General features: G+C 48.2%; 2 protein-coding genes across 2 annotated transcripts in view; one reads left to right on the top strand and one right to left on the bottom strand.

Moving 5' to 3' along the window:
* The window catches only part of EFCAB5 (EF-hand calcium binding domain 5), a gene marked incomplete at both ends in the record, with an annotated part of 29,741 nt that extends 5,673 nt beyond the window's left edge, over positions 1–24,068 (bottom strand). The window contains 14 exons of the mRNA XM_079545301.1: positions 17–245; positions 856–1,028; positions 1,515–1,804; positions 4,149–4,305; positions 5,470–5,684; positions 6,572–6,707; positions 6,976–7,235; positions 7,879–7,978; positions 10,636–10,791; positions 14,063–14,130; positions 15,456–15,519; positions 16,120–16,276; positions 18,221–18,796; positions 24,061–24,068. Of these exons, the coding sequence (XP_079401427.1) occupies positions 17–245; positions 856–1,028; positions 1,515–1,804; positions 4,149–4,305; positions 5,470–5,684; positions 6,572–6,707; positions 6,976–7,235; positions 7,879–7,978; positions 10,636–10,791; positions 14,063–14,130; positions 15,456–15,519; positions 16,120–16,276; positions 18,221–18,796; positions 24,061–24,068 (2,589 nt within the window). The remainder of the gene's footprint in view (positions 1–16; positions 246–855; positions 1,029–1,514; positions 1,805–4,148; positions 4,306–5,469; positions 5,685–6,571; positions 6,708–6,975; positions 7,236–7,878; positions 7,979–10,635; positions 10,792–14,062; positions 14,131–15,455; positions 15,520–16,119; positions 16,277–18,220; positions 18,797–24,060) is intronic.
* Positions 24,069–24,393: 325 nt separating this feature from the next.
* The window catches only part of SSH2 (slingshot protein phosphatase 2), a gene marked incomplete at its 3' end in the record, with an annotated part of 69,714 nt that continues 66,518 nt past the window's right edge, over positions 24,394–27,589 (top strand). The window contains exon 1 of the mRNA XM_079545113.1: positions 24,394–24,791. Within this exon, the coding sequence (XP_079401239.1) occupies positions 24,729–24,791 (63 nt within the window). The 5' untranslated portion in view covers positions 24,394–24,728. The remainder of the gene's footprint in view (positions 24,792–27,589) is intronic.

Genomic DNA, 27,589 nt, shown 5'->3' with positions numbered 1-27,589 from the left:
TTGTGGTGGCGCCCACCTGGTAGAAGCTGATCTCATGGGTCAGGAAGATGGTTTTCTCGTTCTGGTCTCGAAGAGTATCAAGTCCCAGAATGCCAAAGACTCTCCAGTGAGCATCCTGCAATGGCAGCACCAGGAACGAGCCTCTCCTCTGCTCGGCTGGGCGGTCCTGGTTCCAGAAGTGGATATTTCCATGGAGCTGAACTCTTGGGACATGGATTGGCTTTTCCTCTTCAACAGCTGCAAAGCTGAAAAATAAACATGTGGGCAGGTTTGTGACGAGCTTCCATTTACCACTCACATCCCAGAATCACTGGGAATAAATAAGGCATATTTTGTCCCTAAGACAATGTAAAGGCACCAACTAATGAATGTAATGAAGAGGAATTCAGAAGGGAGCAGCTGTTACGTTTTATAGATCAGAAGAAGCAGTATTGAAATGCATTTAGCGTATGGAAATAAGACATACAGAGGCAGGAAAGCTGTTTGTACTTTAAACATTAAGGAAGGAAAACATTGCTCTCAAAAACTATCCAAGTGGATGCAAACTGTTGTAAGGTCATTAATTTCCAGTGTAGGCCCGGTGTAACGGACTTTGCTAAAGGATGAGACTTGTGAGGCCGTGAGCTAATCACCCAAGGGAAGGAGTGGAATCCCAAACAGAGCAGTTCTGAGCAGACCATGCAAAGCATTAGGGCATGTGTGTGATAATGAAGAATCCCACAGTGGTCCCTGAGGGACGTTCCTCTCCGGAGCAGCCGATCAACCTCTGTTTTCAGAGCACCTCCAGGCACTGCTGGGTACCCCTGCATTGCAAGCACTTTTCAAATAAAAGAAACTATTGGTGGCTTTTCTTACCTCACTCCTTTCATGTCTCTGTAGAGTGTCTGGTTTAGAACATACGGAGCATCATCTGTGGTGCATGTCACATAGCGCAGGAGCGTCTGTCCCCGCTCTGCTGAGAGCTGGTTTTCTTCCAAAAGGGCAATATATGCACTGATCTTCTTGTTATCCCCGTGGGCTTCTGCATCCTAGCAACCAAATGTTTCCTGTTACATTATGTACATTAGCCATTGGCCATTACGCCTATTTCATGTACTTATCACTTGTCTCATTTGTGCTGACACGCTGTTCTGGGTCACTGATTTTGTATGTCACGCACGATGTGTGTGCTGTGATGGAGGCTGACTGGTGTGCTCTGTTACAAGCAAAACCACTTTGGGTGCTGACTGCCAGAGAGAACGGCTTTCTTTTTTCCTGTTGTCGAAACAACCAGCTAACTACACCCAGGGCCTAAGCAGAACTGTGAATTTCATCTCCAATAGGAGATTCTTCCATTGGGGATCTCACCTGTGACTGTGCAAAACCATTGACTCTCCTGGACACCATGGCTGAGCAGGAAGCACAGGGGTGGCATCCTCAGCCCCTGTAAGCTGTGAGCTGCCCTCGAAGCATCGGGGTTGGAAGTTGGTTTCACAACACTGACATAACAAACTGCCATTCCCAGGGACCAATACCTTGAGGAGGGCCTTGAGCACGGCGTTGTACACCGGGTCCATGTGTGCTCCGCTGCTCTCAGCTGCCTGCTGGATGTTGTGCAGCCACCTCCTCCTCGCCAAGCTTTGCAAGCACTCCATGTGACTTCGTTCCACTCTCGTGGTCAAAAATTCCACAATGTTATCAATAACTTCATCTTCATCCCCAGTGAGCTCAGAAGCCACCAACTCAAGGAAAGCCTGGAATGCCTTTGGGGATAGCTTCCCCACTCTGCCAAGCTGAGGGTAACGTGAGCAAAAGTGGTTTTTTGCTGTTAGGAGAAACAGAAAACAAGACAGGGACAACCTATTTGAATAGTATTTTTTTGCTTTTTTTCTGTGCAAAGCACAAATTATGCCCTAGATTGGCTTTGGGGCAGCCCAGCCCGTCACTCAGGGCTTCTTCCAGCTACCTCCTAAAGAAAGTTGTCATCATGAGAGGTTCAAGATGGGTTGTACCTTTTCCACTAGATGCCTTCATTCTCACCTCCTGAGAAAGAAACCTGCACAGCACTACTCCTTGTGCACCTCTACAGGATGCCTAAGAAATAAAGATCAATGGGAAATAGGAAAAATCAGAGGTGTTGCTCATCAGAACCGAGTTCTATGGGCACTTGAGGGGCTGGTGGGACTGGGCTGCATGTAGGTACAAAAAAACTGCTCACCTCTCCTATTGTAAATATGAAGGCCAGAGTTTATGGATGATTTCACAGATCACTCCCACACCTGGATGTTCCGTCCAGCCATTATGACTTTCCTTTGAGGCCTCCCAAAGTCACTTTTAATTATCCTCATTTAGGTGCCTTTGATGAATTATTGAAATAACAGTTGTATTGTGCTAGCTCTTATAAATGAAGATCAAAGCAAATGAAAGCTCCATTGAAGTCGTACAGAGGGTGGGACAACGGCTGCTCTGGAATCACCTGCACTGCAGCAGCAGATGTGGTGCAAAAGGAACAAATTGTGTGGGTTGGGAGGAATACATTATGGTGGAAAACGCCTCAACAGTGAAGAGCTGCTGCCTATTTCGGGTCAGATATTAGGAACAACTCCTCCAAAAGAGCAGTGATGCAGTGTCACAGGCTGCACAGGGAGAACTGGGGCCGTTGGTGCATTTCTCAGTGCTGTGAGCTGCAGTGGCACACACTAACTGCCCTCAGTCATGCCACAGCTGCCTGCCAATGCTTTCTTAGCCTGCCCATTATCTAAAGAAGATACAGGCTTTTTTTTTTTTTTCTTTTTTTTCCATGTGATTTCTGATTTACTGACAGAAATAGGATGGAGAATTCACCGATGGTGTAAAAATGTTTGGATTTTGACCTCCACTTTCTCCTCCATGACAAGAGATGAAGAAACACACGTGAAGCTGATCAGCTCTTCCTCTACTGAAGCACAGCACACTGAATTGTTTCCCCATTCCATCTGTAAGGTTACATTTTTCACTGACAAGGAAAATCAGATCGTTCCACCCACTTTCATCCACGAAACTGCAACGTCTGTGAGCCCCTCCTCCAAACCAGTTTGCTCCATGATGCCTTCAGGAGGTGATGTCAGAGCTGCTGCAAACGGCTTTCTGTTGCTTCTAGGTGGTCTTGATTTTGCTATAATATCTTTCTATTTGTCCCTTTAGTTTATAAGGCTTTTGTGGAGGGGACTGTGTCCCTCTGTGCTCCTGTAAGCATGTTCTGGCATGCTGCAAATGCAGAAGAGCTGTGCAGCACCATTTCCTTCTGTGGCTGTGCAGCCTGGGGGTAATTAACAGCAGGACGGTGTGCTGCCCATCCCACCAGCTGCTGGAATCAGCAAAAGAATAGAGAGATTTTGCTGCCTGCCAAAATGAGCCCTGTTCAACAGCGTGTGGTGGAGCGAGCAACACACAGACGTGCGTGGAGATGAATAAACCTGTCCACTCCACCCAGGCACACACACAGACATGTTCTTGATTGCTAATCTGGTATTTCAGTGATGCCCACGTATGAAGCTGCTGGACAGACCTGGGTGAACCTGCTGCACTTCTGGCTGCCCCAGGCCTCTGTCAAGGACTGACATTACTGGACTAATAGTGAAGTGAGACTTGGAGTTACTGTCTCATTCATGAGAACTGAGCAAGAGTATGGATTACTGAACACCACGTGAGCCCTGTATGGACTCTGGAGTAAAATATATCTATCAAAAACAGCAGGATAACACAGGCTAGACTAAAAGTATGAAGCCTGTCCTCAGGCTTTAGGGTTTTTGTTGCTTGGTTGGCTTGTTTTCACTGCTGTCTCCGGAACATACACTCCATATTACAGCCAACCATACACTCCATATTACTGCCAATACCATTTTTCAACACATCACAGTGCTGTGACAGCTCTGGGCTACCTCTCTGATTAAGAACCACTCTCCCTGGAGAGTCCTGCAGAGGAGGGGATGGAGCTGTGCATTAACAAGCAGGTCAGGATAACAGTTCCTTTTCATTTTACACATCAGGCCTTATGTGCTTATGACTGCTTGCAAAACCAAAACATTCCAGGTGCTTGCCAACGAATTCATTAGCACCGTCCTTGAATGCTTTAAGGCCTATTGTGTTGACATTGTATGACTCCTCTCAGAGCACAGCTGTTTCCTTACCTTTCCTCACAGCTTCTTTTTCCATTCCTTCCTTGAATGTATTCATAGCAGCCTCCACCTCTTTCATCTCCAGAAACCCAGATGCATTGATGTCCCACTTCTCAAAAAGTGCCTCCAGAAGCCGTTCCCGTCGGGTCAAACGAGAGATGAGATGTGCCTACAACAGAGAAAGAGCTCCTGTTTGGTGCTTCCTCAACAGAGATGCTTAACATCTGCACAGATATGGGAGCTGCAGCAGTGGGTTGATCACACAGCCCCTATGGGCCAGGGCAGAACTGTGAGCAGACAGCTCAGAGATGAATCATTAAACCCGGGAGATATTTGGAAGCACTAAATGGAGCAGACAGCTCAGTGCTACCTGGCAGAATCAGAACTGCAGAGGGGCATTTCCCATGGGTGAGAGATGAGACCAACTCAGGCAAGTGGGAATTTCCCAGAGCACAAACATCTCCATGGCAAGAACTAAGCAGAGCCTTGCCAGCAGGACCCAAAGGTTTGACGGCGTGTGTTTCCATGCTGTTTGCCTGGTTTTGCCCTGAAGTGTGTGGGCTCCAAGATGCAGATGCAGTTTCTCCTTTGGTGCCAGCCTTGGTGCAGTGTGTGGTGATAAATGGCACTGAGTGGCACTGTGTCTAAGGCTGAAATACCAGCAGTGTGCTGTGCTCCATGTGAGGACAGCGGAGCCGTCAGATCCAATATCTCATCCAAATTAGGTCAGCAGCACAGAGGGAAACCAGAGAGATTTCTGAGGAAGGCACAGCTAGAGAAAATGCTGTGAACAGGCCCACAGGAAATACAGGGACTTATATATGTATGTACATGATGCTGAGCATGAGAATGCTGCTGCCAAGAGGTATATTTTTCCAACACTTTGCAAAAGCCCCTTGTAACTTAACCACAGAGAAATGCCCACATTCTCAAATACCTGTGCACATACAGCAAAAGCAGCGTGGTGGAGGGGTGCCTCAAAGCCCTCACCAGAACACCCATAACTTCATGTGTACATGCCAGAGCAGTAGGTCAGACATCAGGTTCTTGACTGCCATGAACATGACTAAGCAGAACAGAATGTTTTGAGCTCGTCACCATCAACCTGCTGTCTCACTGGGTCCAGAACAAATAACCTCCTACAGGATGAGTGTGTCCTCTCTGCTAGAGCTCAGGGCTGAGGATGGGGAAACAACAGGGCAGAAGAAATACAGAACACAGGTCTGGAAGAGAATAGCTCTGCCAGCACAAGATTAAAAGATGTGCCGTTGTCTCCAGGCATCGCTTAGTTTTCTTTGTGGACACGTGATCAGCAAAACTTATAAATATTTACCTTTTCTAGTTGTTTCACTTTTTCCTCTTCGGTTTGTTTGTATTCTTCTCTGATGAACCCAACGAGCCCCTTGACGGCAGGCAGAGCGATGCCTTCCCCGAGGAATGTCTCCATCAGCTGAACAAAGCGCGGCAGGTTGAGGCAGCTTCCATCAAAGGGGCTCCCAGCACGAGGAGCACTGCGACTCCGAATGTCTGCCACGGTGGGGTGGAGGTCTGAAAGGCAGTGAGCGCCGTGTGTCCCAGCAAGCTGCCTGCTGTGCTGCACCGACTGCAAAGCAGCAGCACCCCTGAGCCCTGTGCTTCCCAGCCGTGTGGGCTGAGTGCAGGCTGAGTCTGCGTTGATGGAAGGCCTTGATCCGTTTGCACTTTATGCATTCAGATTCTTTGATTTTTGCTCCAGTCTAGCATGGATGCTATTGTGCAATTAAAGCAAAGCACTGAATATGGGTTAACTGAATGAGAGACCCACCTTGTGAGGCTAAGACTGTGCTGCTCTCCCTCCCTGCAGTCAGCTTTCAGCAGTTGGTGTTTGTATTCTTGCTCACAGCACACCCACAGACCCTGCCAGTCACCGTGTGCCCAGTAAAAGCACAGCTTTGTGGCCAAATACCTGGAAATCTGTGCTCACAGCCCCAGTCCTCTGGAATTTTCTCTCCATGGCTTCCGTGCCTGAAGCTTAGATTGAAGGTGAGGTCACCTGATAAAAGACAAAATACAGCCTGTAAGGACATAAGATTAATAAAGAGTCCTGAGATACAGCTTTTGTGAGAGCTGTTACATGCACGCATATTATGTAGGTGAGGAGATCTGACATGAGCAGTACCTGGCCGTGGCTCCTCACGCTCCTGGCTGTCTGCAGCAGTAGAACCCGGTCCGTCTGAGAGGACAGGGCCTGCAGTGTCAAAAACAAATCATCTGTGAACCAGAGTGTACAGCGTGAGCTCCCGGCGATGAAACCCTGATGGAAAACATCACACAGAGCAGATAGCAAAGGCTTGGCTGGTCAGAAATCACTCACATGCATGTGCTCTTGTAGTTGATCCAATAAAAATGTGTACGTTGAAGGTTAAGGTCTGCCAGAACAAAGAAGAAGCCTTTACCTTCACCTGGCTCCTGCAGACGGTCCTCGTCCTGCAGTGCTGTCCCTGAGCTTGTCTGCTGTTCAGACCGGTTGCTGTGCTGCCTTGTGAAACCCTCTTTTCTTGCAGGAGGTTCCTCCATGGCCTCTGCAGCGTCCTGTTTGGAAGCAATGACATCAGTGTCTGCCACAGCTTTGTCTTTTGACATCTTGTTCACAGCTTCAGGCGCATCTTCAGACTGTTTTGGTCCCCCGCCTGTTTGTCAGATTCAGTTTCATCTCTGCTGAGACAGTTCTGAGCAGAAGCTGCCCTGGGGAAGCTTCCTCCCTGCTGCCCCTGCAGACTCACCGTGCCTCTCACTGTGTATTCTACCTCCATCCAAATCACCAGGTTCAAAATCAGTGTTTCTCACCTCCCTTCCTCACCTCAGCATCACCTGATTCTGCTGCTTGGTTTTCTTCCTTAGGAATTCCTCCGGTCTCTGTTTCACTCACATCCATTTGTTCCATCGTTCCATCACTTCCCTGCTTGTTTTCACCTGCAGGTTCATGTGCTAAAACTTCTCTCTCAGAAATCTCTGGTTGAGACAAAACCAAACCTTCTCTGGGTTCCTCATAATCTTCCTGGTCCTCAAGGTCTCCCCACAGATCCTCCAGTCTGACCTCTTGCAGTTCAACTATCGGCCCTAATGCAGAAACAACATGGATATTTGATGGCTTGCACTGGTTTTGTTCTCTAGGATTGCACAAGAAAACAAAAACTCAACTAAACCAAAATAAATGGCATCCCCTCACACTGTAATGTCAAAGAGTGAAAATATTTTCTGCAGACATCATCTCAGAAAAGCCAAACTTAAGCATAATCTTCCCCTGCAGAGAACTGCTCCTTACTGCCTCTTGCTCCATGTTTCTTTTGCAATATGTTTTTGTAACTCTCCATGCAAAAAGGAAGGCTGCAATTTGCCTTGTCTTTGATCCCAGCAGTTAACTGATGTCCAATATCTTAAAATCCCTTACTTTCACATAGGCGACTTTCTGTGGTTTTTCTTTATTCTTCTAAATTCCCAGAGAAGTTTTTGTGTAAACAGACCATTAACCTCCAATAATCCCCAGTAAGAAAGAATTTGTTCAGGAGAAGCACTGCAGAATGGCGGAGGAAGGAGAGGTTTGTGATGCTGCAGTATTTCTGACCGTTGCATCACGGTTTGCAAAATGTCTGCCAAGGATGGTGTCCAGCTCACACTGCCCATTTAGGTCCATTTCCAACCATGCTTATAAATGGATATTAACAAGACAAATTCATGCTGTGTAACTGAAACACCCACATACACTCTTTGGGGTTGCGGAATCTCCTCCTGGCACACACAGAGCTTCTCTCATAGAACTGCTCCAGAAGGCCAAGTATTTGGGGTCTATCCAAGACACCAACCTAGACAGAGAGATGACAGTTACTGTGCTGCTTTCTTTCTCTGGTTCTTGGGACACATGTGGACATTGGAGCATTAAAAGGCATCACGTAAGAACTGTGTATGACAGAACATTATCCATGAGCAGAACATGGGAACGTGTTTCACAGAAGTCAGTTTATTTTACAAGGACAAAAATTCCTTCTTTGGGCTTATCTGGAACTTGTAACAGAGTGCTGTGCAAGCACATCCTATGACAGCTGATGCTTTCAGGGTGGGAATGGATTGCCTGAGAGCACCATGGAAGGACTGCCACTGTGCTGCATGGCACTGAGGTTTGGTTTTGTGCCCCACTGCTTCCTTTGCAGCATCATCTGCCCAACTGCCTGGGAAGATCACGAGCCCCCAGATCTGACAACCACCCAAACTTCCTTCAGATATTCATGAGCACAGGGGTGGGAGAGGTGAGTGCAGAGGAAAACACAGAGTTCATTAAGTTCTTGCAGCTAAAAGGGAGTGTGTGCAATCAGACCAAGAAAAGGCAAAGGAATGGGCCACTGCTAGCAGGGAAACTGAGTTTAAAAAGTAAAGCAAATGATTGCAAGGCCTCCACGTTACAGTGAATTCCTGTTGTCATTATTTCCGTCCTGCCACCTTTGTAATCTTCCTCCCATTAGTGAGCTACAGTAGTTAATTAGCTAACAGATTTGCTCCCGTTTATTTGTGGCAGGTAGCTTTGCTTTCAAATTATTGATTTCCTTTTCACATTTTGCACTTAGAGGAGAAAGGGCAGGACTCACTGACTTGTGATTCTGTCTTGCAATTGAATGGATCATATTGAATTCTGCATCCATTTAGTAGGGACACATCTATTTAATAGGGAATGGCCTCACGTTGTACCAGGGGAGGTTCAGGTTGGATATTAGGGGAAATTTCTTCTCCAAAGAGTGGTGCTGCAGTGGCACAGCTGCACAGGAAGGGGGGATCCCCATCCCTGGAGGTGTCCCAGAGCTGTGGGATGTGGCACTGAGGGCTGTGATCAGTGGGCATGGTGAGGATGGACACAGGGATCTGAGAGATCTTTTCCAACCGGAACGACTCTGTGATCCTGTGATTCCATACACAAACACAAAAATACGTGGATGTTATCAGATGACTCTGTAATATTTGGATTCTACATTCAGTGTTTCCATTGTACACACTTAATTTGCTCTTCGCATTTCTTCAGCTGTCACTTATCACAATCGTCTGGAGGCTGCCTTGAAGCTGGCAGCGCTAATGCAAAGCTTCATTTTATAGAAGATGTAAATCAATGAATAAAGCCTTATTAAAAAGAGCCCAAAGAACGATTGCTGCATCCCAACCCCTTGCACTGACTTGCTTATCAGCAGGACAGGTACAGAGCCCATATAAATAACAGCGGGCCATCTGTGTTTGTACAACTGCCCAAAGCTCGGCTTTGCTTTCAGTGCCAACTGTGAGGAACGGAGAGTGTGCTGACCTCCTTTCCTCGTCACCTCGATGCTGGCAGGTGATGATCTGTGGTTGTTTTCAGCTCAGCTCTCTGATCCACGTGTAATTCCTTTACTGATGCAGACAAAAGCAGACTTGCCATTTAATGAGCGACAGGTCGGTGTCTGACTGCCTGATTGCTCTTCTGGAAACACGAGGTGTGGATCCTCAGCCCCACCATGAGCTTGGTGGTGAGCAAGGTGGGGATGGGTGCTTGGAAAGGTAATGAGAGGGCAGACTTTGTTGTACTTTGGGGGCGTTCAGATGGTGACTCATCCATGTTGTGATGCTGCCTTGGGGAGGTCCTGCCTTGCTGCACAGCTCAGGCAGTTCACACTGAGCTGCCATCCTTCCGCATGCGTGCATCCGAAATCATCATCACAAGCATGTGGGTGCCTTCTAATCTGAGTGTAATTCAAACACTGCTTTCTCAGCCCTAATTGCAGCTCTCTGATGGCCAGCCATGCTCGCCATGCAGACTGGAATAACTGCCTGCTGCCGGATGAATGGCAATCAGGAGCTGAAACAACTGCTCTGCTGTGCTTTGCAGAGTGGGTGCTACAGGTGATGGGGCACACTGAGAATGGTGCATGTCCGTGGGTCAGTGTGCATCGTTTATCTCCTCTGTGGGTGGATGTGGTGATTACTGCCACAGAATTAACAGGAAGAAAGCCACACTAAAACATGAAAGGGGAAAAAGGGAACCTTTCAGAATGCATGCTGGTGATGGGACTCAGTCTTATACATTGCTCTGCCCAGGAGAAACCATCACAGCTCAGCTACTGATAGAGCAATAGGAAAATGAAATGTCTTCTGACTGAGTAATGGACACATTTCTTTCCTCATCCTGAAATAGCAGCTTGCTGCCATTCTCTAAAACACAGCATTGGTGTCAAAATGTGCTCTGTGATTCTGTTCTCTTGGAGCTAATGACATTTTCAGCATGACATCATAGAGCACATTCGTCCATTCTGGGTAGGACAGCTGTGAGGATTATTAGAGGAGTGCTGAATGGAATATGCCATATATGTAGAGAACTGCAGAACAATGGCAACTGTTTGCTGTGCAGTGGCCAAAGTTTTTGGAGGAACGAACCACAACAAGGCAGCGACCCAGAGAAATACCAAAGTGGAAGCAGTGAAATCAGGTTGGGAGCTGCTTTGCTTACCTGTCCACGATCACAATGTAGGAAGAGATCAGTAAACATCTGCCTGCATGTATCACGCCTGATGGATTCTTGGAAGTCAGCAGCACACTGACTGAGATGCTTCAGGACCCCTTGGAATGCATCATTTGGAAAGTTCTCCGTGTAGGAATGGACAAACTATGGAGAGAAAGCAGTAGTGTAAGCCATTGGCATCCCCCAAGCATTTTCACCATTAGTTCAACTCTTCAGAATCGATCACTTGGAATGAAAAGTGCAGGGCTTTGTAAGCACATCAGCCTGCCAATGCGATGCAGACTCAGTGCATGGGCACTGCACCGCTCGCTTTGCTCTTCCTTGCAGAAGCAGCACTGTTCTCCCAACAAGCCCAACGTGCTGCTGGGTGAGGTCCTGGTCCAGGGATTAGCAACCACATCAGAATCCCTCCTGTGGAGCATCAGTGCCTCAGATAGGACACCTCAGGAGGCAGCAGACACATTCTCTGAGCTTTCTGTAACATTTAGTGCTCCTGACTCCGCTCCCAACAAGGCAAGCTGAGCCACTCATTTTTGCAGATCTGACATTCACTGAGGTCTCTAATGCCACAGCTGACCACAGCCCATCCTTGCAGTGTTTAGAGGAGCGCTCTGGACACAGTAAGAAAAGGAAAGAACTTCTTGCATATGAGCCTGCTGCCATCCCAGCCCTCTGACACAGGGAGTACTGCCGACTTGAGATTTATTTTGAGCTCCAGCCTTGGAGACATTTTAACACTTTGGATTTATAGTCATGTGGTTTTTATGAGCAAAAACAGTATGGTTCTAAAAATGCGGTGTGTGTGACATAAATAACGACAGCCATCAGAGCAAACCACAGCCCCAAACCCTGAGCTGAGTTACTACAGCAGGTTGCTGGGCTGCAGTGGTGGGGAAGGGAAAGAGAAGAATGTGCAGAACACACAATGTTTCTCCTTATCCTGTTTTTAGATCACGGATACTTGATGTAAGTGCCAGAGCACCCTGAGCTTGCTGAAACGCCACACAGGCATCTCCAACCTGAAATATTAACATTTGTAGTATTATTCGTGTTGTACTGCATAATATCCAAATACATGGGAGCAGAGAAAGAGCAGAAGAGCAGCAGCCCACAGCTTGAAGGGCGGCTGGGGGCAAAGAATGGCTCCTGATGCAGTGTGAGCTCTTCCTGCATCTCAGCACAAAAGGAAGGGCACGGGGGGCTGGAGAGGAGGTGATGGAGCTGGGGCTGTGTGCACTGACAGAGCTGCAGCCCGGAGCTCTGTGCCAGCGATCCTATGGGCAGGCAGCTGGGAAGCAGCGTGTTGTTTGGTGTGTCATCCTGGTGACACACACAGAGCCCTGTGTATTAACACTGCTGTCTGACAGCCCCTCAGAACGTTGCTTAGAAGTGTCTGTCGGGCTGTGGGGGCAGGAGGAACTGTTGTGGAGCTGCAAGCTTTCCTTAGCTGATGTGTGTAGAGCACTCTGGAGGGTGAAATATTGCACATGTGATCAGTGCACATTTGTTCATTAGTAACCAAGAGATTCGGGCACTCCTCAGAAGAAAGCTCACGCCTCCTCACTGCTATCCAGTGTGAGGCTGCGCCGTCAATGCACTATCATCAACAGTGATGTTTTGCTTTTTGTTCCTACTGATCTCAATGGGAACCGAGCAAGCCATATGCACTCATGAAGAATAACCTCACCTGTAAAGCCTGATTTGGACCCCATAAAGCCATGTGAGCATTTCCCTTGGTGTCAGAGTGCTGGAAGTTCTGCATGCTGAACTTCACATTTACAGATAAGTAAATCAAGTGCATGAGGTCTGTCCAGAGTTTCTAACAGCCTGTGACCAAAAGCTGCACTGAATTCAAGGAAGGAAAAGTAAAAAGGCCAATTCATGTGAAGTTCCATTAAAAAGCAATGCCTTCCACACATGAAAAGGCCAAAGATGGGCATGGGGAGGGAGCAGCCCTTAGCCTGGGTGATGCAAAGGCAGGTAGTGGCTGAGGACTGGGGACAGCACTGTGCTGAAGACAAGATCTGTGGCTGTGCTGTGTTTCCTGAGGGAAGCCATGCAAGCCCATCGCTTGGTTCCATCACGACCGCATGGAAGCAGGAGCACAGGATGTGCTCTGAGGACAGCAGCTGCACAGCCCGGCAGCCTGTGCCTATTGCACATCTCCCCTCTGGTCTCCTATCTTTCATTGAGTTACAATAACAGGCAGACAGAAAATACTTGAGAGCATTTCTCTGTTGGTTCATTCGGTGCTGCACACCTTCCATCGAGGTTATGCATCCATGCTGCGCTTCCCTAACAGCAAGCAATTCTCTGGGCTCCCATTATCCACAACAGAGCCCTGAATTAAATGCAGTTATTCCGAGGTTACATTTAAAAATATTTCACTTTGTGCTTAAAAAAGCCATCAACAAGCTATCATAAAAATGTATTTCTGTGCAAAATGCTGAATGTGTGAATCTCCGGAGAGCAAAGAAAGCACAAAAAATCACACGTGGCTGCTGGAGACTCATCTGCACAGCTTTGTGCCCTGTTTTTAATTACCATAACAGCACCCACCAGCACTGCTGCACTCCAGGCTGTCATCATTTCCATCCCAAACTTCTTCTCCCAAGTTTAATAACCCAGCTGTGAAATGCAGCTCTGTCACAGGGAGAAATGGTGGCTGAAGCCCTGGCCTGGAAAGCTTTGCAATAATTTAGCTGGAACTGATTTGGTTGTTTTCAGACCGATGAAGAGTGGAGTAATGAGGTGACACTTTCAGTGGCTTTGGAAAGTTACAAACACGCTTCTGATGTTTCTCAGTGACAGCTTTTGATTTTACAACTGCCTGTTTGCCATCCTGGTTATCCTTCACAAAGCCTTCAGCCATTTGTTACAGCCTGGTTAGGTTTCAGGCCAGTTCAGGGCTGAAAACATAGAGCTTCTCATCACTCGTGAGGGTTTCCTATGGCTTGCGGAGTTTCATCAGAAATAATTATACACTGGGGACTGTATTAATTACCTCAGGCTAATTGGTTATATGGGCACACCACAACTCTCGTGCAGCCATTGCAAAATGTGACTTCAGGAGGGGATCACAGTGTGTGTCCTTGCAGTGCACAGGTGGCAGTGGGACTGGGAGCTCTGCAAAGGGGCTGAGAGGGGTGTTCTGAAGACCACTGCTGTTAGGATAACTGCCCAGCAGGGCTGAGGAAAGCAAACGGTGCCTCTGATGCTGGCCTGGATGAAAGCGTTGTGACAGCAGAGGATGGGGATGGAACACGAATTGTCCTAATTTCTTAGACCCTCATCAGTTACCAGGGGTGCTGCAGAAAACCAAAGCCCTTCACTCACTCAACTGTCCATGGGGAAACAGTACTGCCTTGTGGTGAACATCACCTTCTGATCAGAAACCCTTCTTTCCATTTCTTACCTCTATGAATTCATCAACGTTCACGTTTTTCCCCCAGGTGTCTGTGATCTCCAGCTTCCTCTCATAGGCTGCAAGCAAAAAATGAAGGGATGTTGGTTCAGGAGGTTTGTGCTTTGCATTGTACACACATCTGTGCATGCAGTATGCTGCATTAACTCCTCGTGTTGGACTACATGCATCTGAGGCTGTCTTACACTGCAGCTGGAAGTGACAAGGATGTGGAGGGTCTGGCTGCAGAGAGGCTATCTAAATCTGGTTCTTACTGAGAATATTTCTCTTGCTGGGAATCTGCACTCCCCTATTCAGAACAGTTCGTTTGTATTTATTCTTGACAGATGTTGGTGCAATTTCAACCATTTTAACAGCAGTTACCACCAATTATGTGAGGAAAGAAATTAGTTTTGATTGAACAGATGAAAATGCCCGAACGTTTTGGGGACATCAGTTCTGCTTCACAAGAGTGGAGTGTGAAAATCACAGTGATCTTCCCAAATAGCTCTGCAGGAAACATTTTATCAACGATGATATTCAAAACTATCTGCTGGTGGGCTGCTGAAGGAACTGGGAAGATATCAAACATCTGCACACATTTCTCACGGAGGCCTTTGAGGCCAACACGCTATTTCTGTTGGGATCACTTTCCTGTTTTTTATCCCACAATACATCAGGGGTAACGAGAGCATTTGCCATGGGATGCATTTACCTTTGTTGCTTAACTATAAAGCAAAGTTTAGTGTTCCATTACTATATATACTGGGAGTGCAATTAAATTAAATACAGAGAAATGAAGCATGGTGTCAGTGAACATAACATGAAGCACCTCTTGTGTCTGCAGAGCCAGCACCCAGACAGAAACCTCCTTCTCAGCTCTATGTCCCAGGATCTGTTTGCACTGGAAATCTCTGCACCAGAAGCATTTAGGCTCTGTTTGGCATTCACACCATGCACTGCCCATGAAGGATGATTGCTCAGAGGAGCAGTTCATTAATTAGAAAGGGCTGAGCGGGGCGAGCTTGAGACAGAGGTTACTTCAGCAGCAAGCAGAAATACCCTCTGGAAATGCCCTGCTTCTAGCAAAGGCAGATTTGTTATCACCGATGATCATTATGGGCTATCTATGCAAAAGGCTGGCAGCAGGCTGAATGTTGCCACTTCAATATTCCTGTCTCTATCTACCCAATCATCATTATTCAGAGAGGTCAAGTGTGAGCCATAAATGGGATGAGAATTATGGAAAACCTTTCTGTGCTGATACAGAGGCCCCTGTGATGGGATTGGGAAAGACAACAGCTAGACAAGATGTGCTCCTTGGTGCGATGTGAAGCAAGTTTCATCCTTAAACCCTAAACAACTGTCAGTCATTAATATAAAACTAAAGACATAAAAAATTTACCTTTTCTTGCGTCTATGGGAGTAGAAGCACAGACATCCAGAAAAATCTTCAATGCACTCTGAATCTAGAAATCAAAGTAACAGAGGACTGCTTCATGCAGACAGCGGCTGGCAAATGCTGAAGTAAACCATGCTGAGTAATCAGCCATGTGGGACAGCTGTATGGGGCAGCCACACTCCTCACTTCAAATGGGAAGGCCCTGCTAAATGTAGGCTCTGTTTGCATTGCTGTGCATGTAAACACAGGGCAATTTCCTAGAGGGCTCGTGTGACTTGGAAGAAGGATGCTCGTTCCGAGAGATCATTAAGATGAGTTCAAATCTCATCTCTTACAAGCTCTGGTGTCAATCTGTATGAGTCATAGGGCTAGAAAGAAGATGTAATTGGGCCCAGAGGAGAGCAAGGCTGGCTGCCCTGTGCCTGCAGGTGCATCTGGCTCCATCTGCAGGGAATGCACTGCAGCCTTTCTGCGTTCTCCTGGGGTTTGGTGAGGTGTCAGACACCAACCTGCACCCTGACCCAAGGGACGTCAGGGTCTCTACCAAGCACTGCCAACCCTCCACTGCAGAGTGCTTCTCCAGGGCAGACTGCACCATCACCAGCTCGCCCTTCCTCCCACCTGCAATGACCATAGCAGTGTGTTACCAAATATCAAGCCTGGTTACCAGTGCAACTGGTATTCTGCCACTGACATCCGCTCTCCATTCTTTGAACTGAGTTGCCAGCGCTGCTTTTCTCATCTCTTTCTGCTGGCACTTCATTCTGTCTGCCTGCTCTCTTTCCTTAAGTTTGGTTTTTGCCTCAGATTTCATCCTGGCCAGCCTGTAGGACATAGGAATATGATTTAGACAATACCATCACACACCAGCTGAAAGAAGAGAGGTTAAACCACTCCTGAAGAATAAAAACAAAGGAAATATGTTAGTGAAATTCTTGTCCTTTTAGTAAAAGCACATTTACGTCCAAAGCATCACTTGAGATTTGGGGCACAACTCTCTCAGTTGATGCAGTTTCAAGAGTGAGTTACTAAATCCTGTGATTTTAAAGAGAGCTCAGCTCAGTGTCAGGCAGTTCCAGCAAATAGGAGATGATGGTGGTAGGGTGTTCTCACTGCAGAATGAAACATGTTCCCTCATGGAGACAGCCGCCTGACTCCCACACAAGGACGGCTGACTCAGACTGAAGGACTCCCATCCCCGAACAAAATACAGCCTCTGCTTTAAGGTATCCATCCATTTAGATAAGGATTTTCTCCCATCTGTTCTCCCTCATTCTTTGACTCCCAGTCAGGCTATGGTTAAGGAGAGAAGCCCGAGGAAGGACTGGTAAGCTTCAGAAAGGAATCTGCAGTGAAATCTGCCTGTGTTGAAGGTAGTGCCAAGGCTTCGGGAGCTTCTCTGCAGCCAGAATTTCACTCTTCATCTTACTAGTGCTTATGTGAGAGATTTTGAGCCCAAACTGGCATTTCTCTGCTAACATTTTCTTCCTGCTTAGAAAGCCAATGACTCACGTCAGGCGTCTCAGTGCTACATACAATCCTCTGCACTGCTGTGGTTTGAGAATCCTATGCAAATTCCTCAGTACAGCCATCACAAATATGTAAATCCTGAGCTACCGAGAATGCAAATCCCATGATACTACAACCAGCTGATATGCAAAGCCTGCGACAGCTCTGGCTGCATAAACCCCCTTGGCAGAGATTGCAGCCTTTGAGCGACGCTTCCTCTGCAGCAGTTCTGAACCTCCCACAGCTACAGAGGATCTGTCTCCAAACGTGCACACAGCGTAACAAGATGAGGTCAAAGGCATGGCACGGGAAGCCAACACTGCAAGCTGAATCTCCAGAAAGAAAAGAAAAAAGGAAAGAAAAAAAAATGGTTGTGTGCACCACGATAAATCAGTTACAATTTATCTGTAGGCAACAAGGAATGAAGTGACTGCATGGCACTCATCACACCGCTTCAGTTGCACTCACATGGGGCGTGCTCCTATGATGTGCACTAGAAATGTAGGGAGACAGAAACTCAGAGAGCTAGAGAGAGATATTTAACATACTATTTTATTCATTACAATACTGGCAGCTTTAATTACCTTCATGTAGAGACGATGCATAAGGCATGTCAACATTTTACTTCCCTAATTCCCGACACCAAAACCCCGAAACCAATTTTCAAGCTCTATGTGCTGTTCATGCAAATAGAAGAGAGCCATTCACACAGGAGTCATTACACACAAACACAGCTATAGGTGATCTGGGAGTGAATGAGTAATTTTGACATCATTCTCAGTCACCAAAGGTTCATCTACAAACACAGTGTTCACTTCTGTATCTCTATATAAAAAGAGCAATTAAAATGAGGGCATTATCAGACTGCATGACTAAAGCAGTCATGTTAACTGAGTTTGGGAGAACTTTGGAAAAAAATGGTGTGAAAGAGTCCATAGAGCTTTGATACTGACACTGTACCTAAAAACTGCTGTCACTAACCTAGGTTGGCTTGGAAGTAGTTTACACCCCACGTGTGTAATTAAGATAGAGTCTAAAGGGGAATTATATACTTGCAGAGGGCGGCATATGGCCCTAGACAGGAAGGACTGCTGTTCTGTTCCCTGTGACATGTTGTGTTTGTTCTGCTCCTCATGTTTACAACAGGCAGACAGTTGCCGTCTCAACGCGGCTCATTCTGCCACCCCACACCTTTTGTGGAGCACAGCCCAGCACACCAGCTGTGATCCTGCGGCCTCTCGCACTTGCAGGTCTCTCACCTCTCTGATGCCGTATCTGGGATCTCCCTTTTTAGCTCCTCTGTGACCACATTCAGTCCCCTCAGGTAGGGGCCTGCTTTGGTACAGGTGCCATACTGCGGGTTATGTCTCATCAGATATTCCCCAAGAAAAGTGATGGGGTCAAATCTGGCATGCTCTGTGCCTGGGACCAGCATGTCCTTCCTTTCCATTTCCATTAACAGTTTTTCCACTCCTGGGATTAACGTCGGTAGGAGTTTGTCAGTCAAATAGGCGCGAGCATCCAGAGACTCCTCCTCATTCCTGAACCACTCCTGGCACAGCCCATCGCAGGGCTCTCGCTTGTTTTCCTTTTCTTCTTCTGCCTTTCGTGCACGAATCGCCTTCACCTTCGCCTCCTGCAGACTCAGGGACCTCTGCTGCACCTTTTCATAGAAGCGCTCTTTCCACGGAGCGTGATCACTGAGACATGGCAGCTCAGCACAACCCTGGCTTCTCTCCGTTCCTGAGGCAGCCATACACTTATCTCCAGCTTTGGGATGCTTCAGACCTCCAGCTTGGGCCATTTCTTCTGGCTGAGCAGCCGTACACCAACGACTGAGACACAGAACAAAAGAGATATGTTACACGATGCCAAAAGATGCAGCGGTGTCCTAGCAGATGGCACAGTCAGAAAACCTACAGCTTTATTAACCAACACTCTGCTCCTACGTGCCTTTTCTGTTCTCTTATGCTGCTTTGTACTCTTAAATACGACCCCTTTACTTCAAAGATTAGTGAATGATTTATAAAGATTAATTATGTATCACAACAGCCCTTGGAGACAGAGCAGCTAAATAACCGTTCCTCTTTTATAGGAGAAGAAACTGAGACACAAGAGGGAAGAGATTAATTCCAGTTCACTTGAGGAGTCAGAAACCAAGGGCTGGACGTTGCCCTGAAGTCTCTCCCCATTCTAACCAGTGGATTCCCCCTTAATGGCAACTTCTGCAGCTGTTTTTCTTCTGGATGTTTTGAGAAAGGGAACCCAGAGTGCAATGAGGCTCTTCACAAGCACTTCAGCTTGTAGCTGTTTTGTAAAAGGCAGATCTATTTACATTATCTAATGTATCTACATTACAGTATCTACAGTATCTAATACAGTATCTAATGTATCTACATTAGGCATTTTTTGTCACAGTTTCCCAACTCCATCACTTTTTTCTCAGACCATTAACGCTGCGAAATACCAGGAAGGAACTGAGCTGCTCACGGGGCACAGTTTGGAAACGACTGCTGTGTGTCTCCAAACACAACGGGCTGCATCTGCAGCGGGGCTCACACAAATGGAATGGAGCACGGTGGGGCCTCCCCACATGATTTACAGCATGAAAAACCACCAGCAAAACAAAAAAACAACCAGCCACCTCAGTGTTCAGCAATGGCAAGGGCAGGGTGACACTGACAGACAGCCAAACTGACACTGACAGACAGCCAAACTGACGCCCTTCCAAACTAAAGACGAAACCCTGCTCTGAACTTGCTGCCACAATATTCCTTTTTCACAGAGGCCTTTCAGTATCCATAAAAATACCACTGCTTTTGCTCAGTTTTGCTCTATGTATTTAAGCATTTGTAGCTGTTTTCTGAAGAGTGTTCAACCTTCCAGGAAACGCATAAATGTGATCTACAGCCCTCCTGGCACCCAAACATAATTGCTAACAGTTTGACCTCCTGGCTCATAACCACCATCTGAAGCCAAATATTGCTGGGGTAGGTAGGATGCTTTACAGCATTACATTTCTATGTCTGGTTCTAGATGAGGTCGTTGGCATCTCCTGGTAATTTGTTTGCAATGCTGATTACCTGCTGGGGAGTGGGATGGATTTATGGTTGGGCTGCCTGCCTGATACACAGTGCTGGGAGAATGGCAGCTGTTTTTTGCCACCAAAGGGCACCGAGTGTAGAGGGAGTGCAGATTTATAAGGGCAGCAAAGGAAACCTGTCAACCCTGTCAAATCATTCCTGGCTGAGGTGGGTTTCTCTCAATGAGCTGTGAAACCAGACTCCTCCTGCTTCAAAGCAGGGTGTTAACCAAATGTTCTGCTCGCATTCCAAATCCACTGGTTTTGTCGTGCCAAAATAAACTGTTCTTGCAGTTATTTTTTGACATCATTTACGAAACTGCTCCTCAGATTCTGCACAATGTTATAACAGCAAATGCGCCCTGCTGTAGGGGGTGCCTCGTTCTCAGCGATGACAAATGTATTCCCTACATTGCCCTCAACTATTTGTTAGGATGATTCTGTGGGTTAGTAAATGTTTATGAAGTGCCTCCGCATCTCTGAACAACAGAAGAACCGAAGTGCAGCTGTTTTTTCTCAGTCCCACAGCATTGGCATAACCCCAAGAGGGGAACAGGGCACACGGGGCCACGCTGATGGCCGTAGGGCAGAGCAGACAAATCAAGCAGTGAAGGGATGGAAGAGCGCACGCACAGCATGGACTTCAAAATAAATGACAGAAGGGTGCCAGGATCAATCCCTAAAACTTGGAGCTGCTCAGTGATTACAGAGATAAACGCCTGCTTGTGGAAGGAGTTATCAGCTGATAAACTTCAACGCTGATTCACATCAGTTACATTTGCATTGAGAATTTGGCCCATCAGACACACAGCTCTCAAATGCTATGATGTTTCTAAGTGGAGGCTTGACAGTCCAAATAATGTAAGAGCAGCGCGCACAGAGCAGGTTTAGGAACACATGGGACATTTGAAATGTGATATAAAGTTTCCTGCAAGCCTTTGTTCAAGCTGAAGGCAAGACAAGCGTTTCATTATTCAGTAGGATGCCACTTCCCAGCTCCTTGGCTGGGAGAGAAGTGTTCCTGCTGCAAACCCTGCAGGTACAAAACGATGACCTCCATCTTCTGTGCAAAACCCAAACCTGCTCATAAATCAGGCATTTATGGCTCTGCTGTTCCTCTGTGAGGGCATTCTGAGCGGTGGGATACCAGGCGGGCCAGGAAGGACTAAAGTTTGTGCAGGTAAATATTTTGGAGATGTTTGGGTTACAGAAGCCCTTTCAAAATCAGTCCAATCTCTGATGCTCAGCAATAGCTTTGCCTTTTGCTAAAGTGCTCCATGCACTCACCCACCACAAGGAGCCCAACACCCTTTTACCCTTTTCATATCTGATCATGAAACAAAGGCTTTCTTTTTCTCTTTTCTTTTCTGAAGCTCTGCAGAACTGTTTCCCTTACCTTTGGAGCAGGTATCAAATCAGACTTTATTCTTCCCGCTTTCAGAGTGGCTTTGCAAGCGAACAGGAATTGAAGAGATGCCCATCAGTTCTCAAGCATGAGAGATCTCAAGGTGAAATAGGGACTTCTCAGGCCTGCTGCAGATCCGGGCAGTGAGGTTTACTCCTCGGTGTGTTTGCAGTTGCTAAGCAATGATCCCAAGGGTTGCTGTCTCACCCACCACTCGGAATTGCTGCAGGCTGTCTTTTGGCTTTGGCAGGCCAACTGACACTCCTGTGCTGAACTTAGAGCCTCGTTGTCACACAGCTGAAAACAAAACAGGGCTCTGAATAGCAACAGACAGCACTGTGAGCACAAACAGTCAGAAGGAGAATCCACAGGTGCCCGGTGACAGGTTTACCTTCACATTCAAGGTCTGTTAAGTCCAGCGCTGTCAAAAGTCCCTTGCAAGGAAAACAGATGTGAAAATCTGAGAGAGACAAAGAGCAGCAGCACGATGAACTCCCCTTTGCAGTTCACAAGTTGCTGCTATTACAATCAACTTACACATCTACTTATTTTTTCAATGAAAGATCAATTAAAAAAATGCTCTCTTTTCTTAAAGCTTTTTTAACCCCCAAACAAGAGCTTGCAAATGCAAACAGAAGGTGGGATCCCAAAGGCTCCGTGTGTTTCTGGAAGTGGGATCCCGTGGGTTAAGCAAACTTTTAATTGCCCCCTATTTAACTTGGCTGCTATCTGACAATGTTTTCGCTAAGCAAAGTGTATCCTTTTATTATGCCATCAAATACTTGCACTGTTGACAAAATAATGGGCTGAATATGTAATCACAGATGTTTCGCTGGAATTGCTGCTTCTATCTTTTTGTTTTGTTTTGTTTTTCTGTTTAAGATACGCGTTTTGGAAGCATTCTGTTGCCTCGTGCAGCTGATGCCAAGATTGAGCAATGAAAGCCCCATCACTCGGTAACAATAAGTCACGTTGGGCAGGGAAATGCTCACAGCATGTTGAAGAAAGCAGGCAATTCCATAAACCCAGCCCACCTACAGCCCCACATCCCTCAGAGGATGCACGGGGCTGTGAGCCCAGGCACTGAGCACCATGCTTTCAGCACAGGGCACAGCATGGCCACAGCTCCCATCCTCCTGCCTGCACAGCCCCGCTGTGCCCTGCCATGGCTCTGTTCAGTCGGAATCCATCTGCTTGGAGCAGCCTCCTTCACATCTAAATGCTGCTGCTGAAAAGCACATGCAAATTACACCTTGCTAATGGCTCAAAAAAGCATTGCAAACTGTGATTACTGCAGCTAATAACTGATACGTTTGACCTTTAGCTAACTGTAGATGGTAGCTCCATTGTGGTGGATGCATTTAAAAGCTGTTCGCTGTTCAAATGCCTGCAAGAGCTGTATGATCATAGCACAGAATTGTATGGGTTGGAAGGGACCTCTAGAGATCATCGAATCCAACTCCCCATATCTGAATATTACACAAAAGTCTATTTTGGAAGCTGGTTCAAATAATTATTTCTTGATAGTAATCCTCACCTATTTCTCAAAATGAGGAATGAAACAGCAGCCCCTGCACTCAGCCAAACCTGCACAGAACAGAAGATGCACGCCTTGAAGCAGAGCTATGTTGTCATATGACAGAGCAGACCTTCCCCACCCTCAGCTGTGAGTCCTGCCCCTGCTGCAAAGGACAGCAAAGGCTTTGCAGCAGCACGGCCTGGCACATGCATGGCAAGGAATCTTCTGCTCAGCTTCCTGCACAGAACCAACCACCGAGCACTGCTGCCTGTGCTTCTCACCTTCCCAATGCTGCCTGCAAAGGGCCCTGCAGGGTCATTTTTAGCTGAAAGGAAGAAGTGTTTTCCCATAGGATGATGTACTTCTTCGGTTTCACAGGGAACAAATCAGGGAGAAAAAATAACGCGGATAACAAACATCATATGTGAGTAAGCATATATAGCAGCAAATCTAAATGATCTTTAGAGTTACTGGGAATGAAAGGGATCCCATATGCTCTGCTACATTGCTGATCCATGACATGTTTCACTTCTGCTCCTTCCTGAACTGGGTGAGAACGAAATAAAAATTATATGACTGTATTATATTAATACGGTCATAGAAGCATACTTTATGGAGATAATTCCAGGGGGAAGTAGCAACTCTTGATGCGAAAGAAGTGCTGTTGAAACTAGAACTGGAATTTCTCCCAGCAGCCCACCTGGCTGTGCCTCCCCCCTCGGGAGCGCAGCTCCGCCGCAGCACCGCCCAGCCGCCAGGGGGCGCCAGGCGGCCCGGCCGAGCCTGACTGCGGGGCGCTGCGGAGCGGGACCCCCTGACGCTGGTTGGATGTATGGGGGTATTTGAGCCCTGACAGCCCTTCCAACCTGCAAACGTTATGAACCAAGTGCTCAGAATGTTGGATGGGATTTAAATATACGGTCGGGTAAAGGAGAGCCTGTGCTGTCCCGTGCTTAGAATGGCTCGTGCTGGCCGGGCGCAGAGCTCCCATCAGATGCAAGGCAGCTGGCGGGTTGGGAGCACGAGGCTGAGAGCCCACGTCAAATCACAGAGCCGTTCCGGTTGGAAAGGAGCTCTCAGATCCCCACCCTACCCCGCCATGCCCGCTGCCCTCAGTGCCACATCCCCGCGGCTCCTCAGCGCTCCAAGGACGGAGATCCCCCACCCCAGCTCCCCGTGACGCTCCATCCCAGCTTAAAGCCATCCCCTCTCGTGCTGCTGCTGGGAGCACAGCCGACCCCAGCTCGCTGCCACCTGCTCTCAGGGCGCTTAGGGGCGATGTGGGCTCCCCTGGGCTTGAAAGCATCGCGCCTTTGTCTCAGACCCCAAACTGCCCGGTAATATTGCGCTCTGGGCATAGTTTAATGCTTCAGATGTCACGTGTACTTATCAGACGAGCTTTTTGCTTGGACACTAAAATTATAAAGAAGAATTACAAGCCGTTTTCAGTGCTCAAAGAGCACTCCGCCCCAGGCGATGCCGGCATACGCTCCCTCACGCACGCCGGCACCGCAAGGGTTAACCGCCCCCAGAGGCGGCGCCGCGCTGACAGCTCGCGCATGCGCCGTGCCGCCTCATTGTGCCCGGCCGGCCCGGCCCCAGCGCGCCTCAGTCGGCGAGCGGCCGTCGGCGCGCGTGGAGCTGCTGCCCCCTGCGGCCGGCGCCGCGCCACCTCCGCTCCCCCCGCCCTCCTCCTCCTCCCCGCCCGCCATGGAGTAAGGCCCCCGCCGGCCGGACGGGTGGCTCCGCCGCCGCTCCTCGATGGCTCTGGTCACGGTGCAGCGCTCGCCTACCCCCAGCGCCACCTCCAGCCCCTGCGCCTCGGTGAGTCCGCCCGCCCTGCGCTGAGGGGAGCGCGGCGCTCTGTGGCGGCCGTTGGGGGTCCGGCGCCCGGAACTGCGCATGCGCCGGGCGGATCGCGCGCCCCGACCCGCGGCCCCGCCGGGCAGCGCCGTACGAAGCGCGGGGCCAGGCGGGGCAGAGCCGGGCAGAGCCGGGGCGGCACCTCGGCGGGCCGCGGGGAGCCCTCGGGCTGCGGGGAGCGGGATTCCCTGCCCCGCCCGCGGCCCCGCAGCGCAGCCGGGTGGATTCCGCGTTCGCGGGGGGAGCGGGCAGGGCGCGCCGAGCCGATCCATCCGACGGCACGCCGGGTGTCCGCACCGAGCGGCCCTCCGGGAACGCGCGGCTTGTGCTGTTATGGGCTTTTTCTTTTTCCTTCCTTGTAGCGCTGTGGGGCCGGGGCTTGAAATCCCCATCGCTCCCGTGGCGGGGGGCGGCAGGACCGCTCGGTCGGCTGCTTTGGTTTCTCTTTATCTCGCTCCGTGTCTCCCATAAGATCTTTTTATTTAGCGACGCGTTTAATTTCTACCTGTGTTTCTTCGCCATCAATATTAATGCATTGCATTACTTCCCCTTCTGCCTGCCTTACCTCCCCAGCCCTCCTTTCCCCACGAGTTTCTCGCATTTAAGAGCTCTCATGGCAGAAGTAGGTCCCTCTTGGCATCCTCCTGACTTCCACTTGGATGTGCAATCCCTTCCTTTGTTAAGTATTTGATACAGGTGAGCGATTAGCTGTATTCTGCAAGGTTTTCCCACCTGGAACAGCCAGGCTCTTTTCTAACCTGGTTACCTGGCGCCTTTAGATTGGGATCACTCAGTGTGATAAGAAAACATTTCTGTTCTTCATTTGATACCCACACCAATGCTTGAGCTCTGCACAGTTCTTAGGTACATAAACTGCTCCCTTCAGGTCTGACACATCCACAGGATGCTTCTCTCCGTGTCTCTGTGCTCTTCCCTCCATCTCTCAGCACTCAGCTGCAATCTGTACCGCTGCTTTTTGTGCCCGTACAAACACAAGTGTGGGACTGTGCTCCTAATCTGGTTCTGCTTCTCATAATTTCTTCTTCTTTCTCACTCTTTTCTCGCGGTTTGAAGTGGAAACGCTGCTCCTCACGTTCTGTCCTTAACTGCTGTCAAGCATACTTTTCAGCTATGCATTTCCTGTGGCAGCTTCCTCACCACGCTCTGGGGTTGGCCTGCCCTTTTAGCCCTGGAGTTGGTTGGTTCTTCATCCTTCTGTCAGCGTTTTGTTCAACTTGTGTGTCGTTTCCCTTCATCTCTGAGTTGTTTCTTCGTAATGGAAACTTCCAGCATCGTTTCAGGTGTTTCATCGTTTCCTTCTGAGGCTGCCAAGGCCTGGTGAACAGGGCAGGCACCTTTTGAGTCGTCCTGAAGGCTGTGCTCCTGCAAGCCTGCCTTCTTATGGATGGTTGTCATTATGGGGCCTTGAATCTTTCAGTATTACATGAAGTTATTTCAGCCTATCTGTTGTAAACTGTCTGAGATAGCTTCAGTGTGGGCTGATAACTGCATCTCAAAGTTTCCTTTTTTCCTCTTGCTCAGTGATTTCTGGGAGAGGTGTAAGGCTCTATCTTGCTGCCTGAGCCCCTGCTGTATCTGAAGGAAGATTGTCTGATAACTGCTGGGATTTACTGGTCAAATTGTGGGCAGGAAAAAAGAAAGTAAGCTTGTATGTATGGCTGTGTCTGGTTCAGTACCCGGGTTGCTAAGAATTTTGAGGACAGAAATGAATTCTCTTTTAAATTGTTTGAATATTTTTTTCCCCCCTTTAGAGGTAAGATTCTCAGACAAGGAGAAAGGGTGAAACTGATGTCCTTAAACTGATTTCTTGCATTAAGCATGCCCTATAAACAGTTATAATTGGCTCTTACGGATTCAGGGGAATAGCTGATCTGAATCGCTCTGAATCGGATGGCTTTTATTTATAGGCCTTTATCCTGTTCTCATTGCCATAGAGCATCTCATGAGGTTTCGCTTCAGGCTGGTGTCGGAGGGCAGGGCTGCAGGAAAGTGCAGGTGCCAGGCGTTGGAGTGGTGCTGCTTGGGCCTTCGTTTGTGCTGCTAAGTCAGATTTGTCTTTCTCCTGTGTGTGCAGTGGTGTTTGGTCCCTTCAGAAGAAGTCAGAAGAAGTGTGTCCAAGTGAAGAAATTGCCCTTGATAGCAGGATGTAGCAGCGGGCACAGCGGCCTCGTGAGCAAAGCAATGGGATGAAACACTTTGCCCACAGCTGCTGCTCAGGTTTGCAGTCAGAGCTCTGCTGGAGTGAGGTGAAGGAACCTGTCCCATCTGAGTGGGAAAGAAGGGAAATGTGTTTTCTCTGTATAAACAAAAACTAGCATTTTGAAAGGGAATAAGCGACTTTGCTTGGGCTGCATTGTTGTTCAAGACAGCTGTTAAACTGGCCTGTAAACAAATACTGAAGTTAATTGAGCTGCTGGTATCTCTAAGCAATGAGCTCTCTGTTCCTGTGGAACTGCACAAGTTCTACTCTGACAAACCTGGGCTGCCTCCATTGCTCACTCCATAGTGAAGCACGGATGCAGCAGCCACAGTGCCATGCCCAGGGCAGGCTGCGTGCAGGCAGTGTGGTGCAGCAGAGAGGAGCTGCTGTGAGCTGCTATGCCCTGCATGCCTCCCAGTGCTGCGAGTGCTGCTGTCTGAGGCCCTGCAGGTTGTTGGGTTCCCCATCCAGCAGGCCAGCATCACATCTGTGCCGTCCTGTGATGCCAGCAGCTCTCAGGCTCTTTGTAGACTTCTGG

Source organism: Tetrao urogallus, assembly GCF_951394365.1.
Source record: "Tetrao urogallus genome assembly, chromosome: 20".
In the NCBI taxonomy this organism is placed as follows: Eukaryota; Metazoa; Chordata; class Aves; order Galliformes; family Phasianidae; genus Tetrao; species Tetrao urogallus.
The sequence above is the reverse complement of the archived record's forward strand: the minus strand, read 5'-3'. Positions and strand labels throughout refer to the sequence as shown.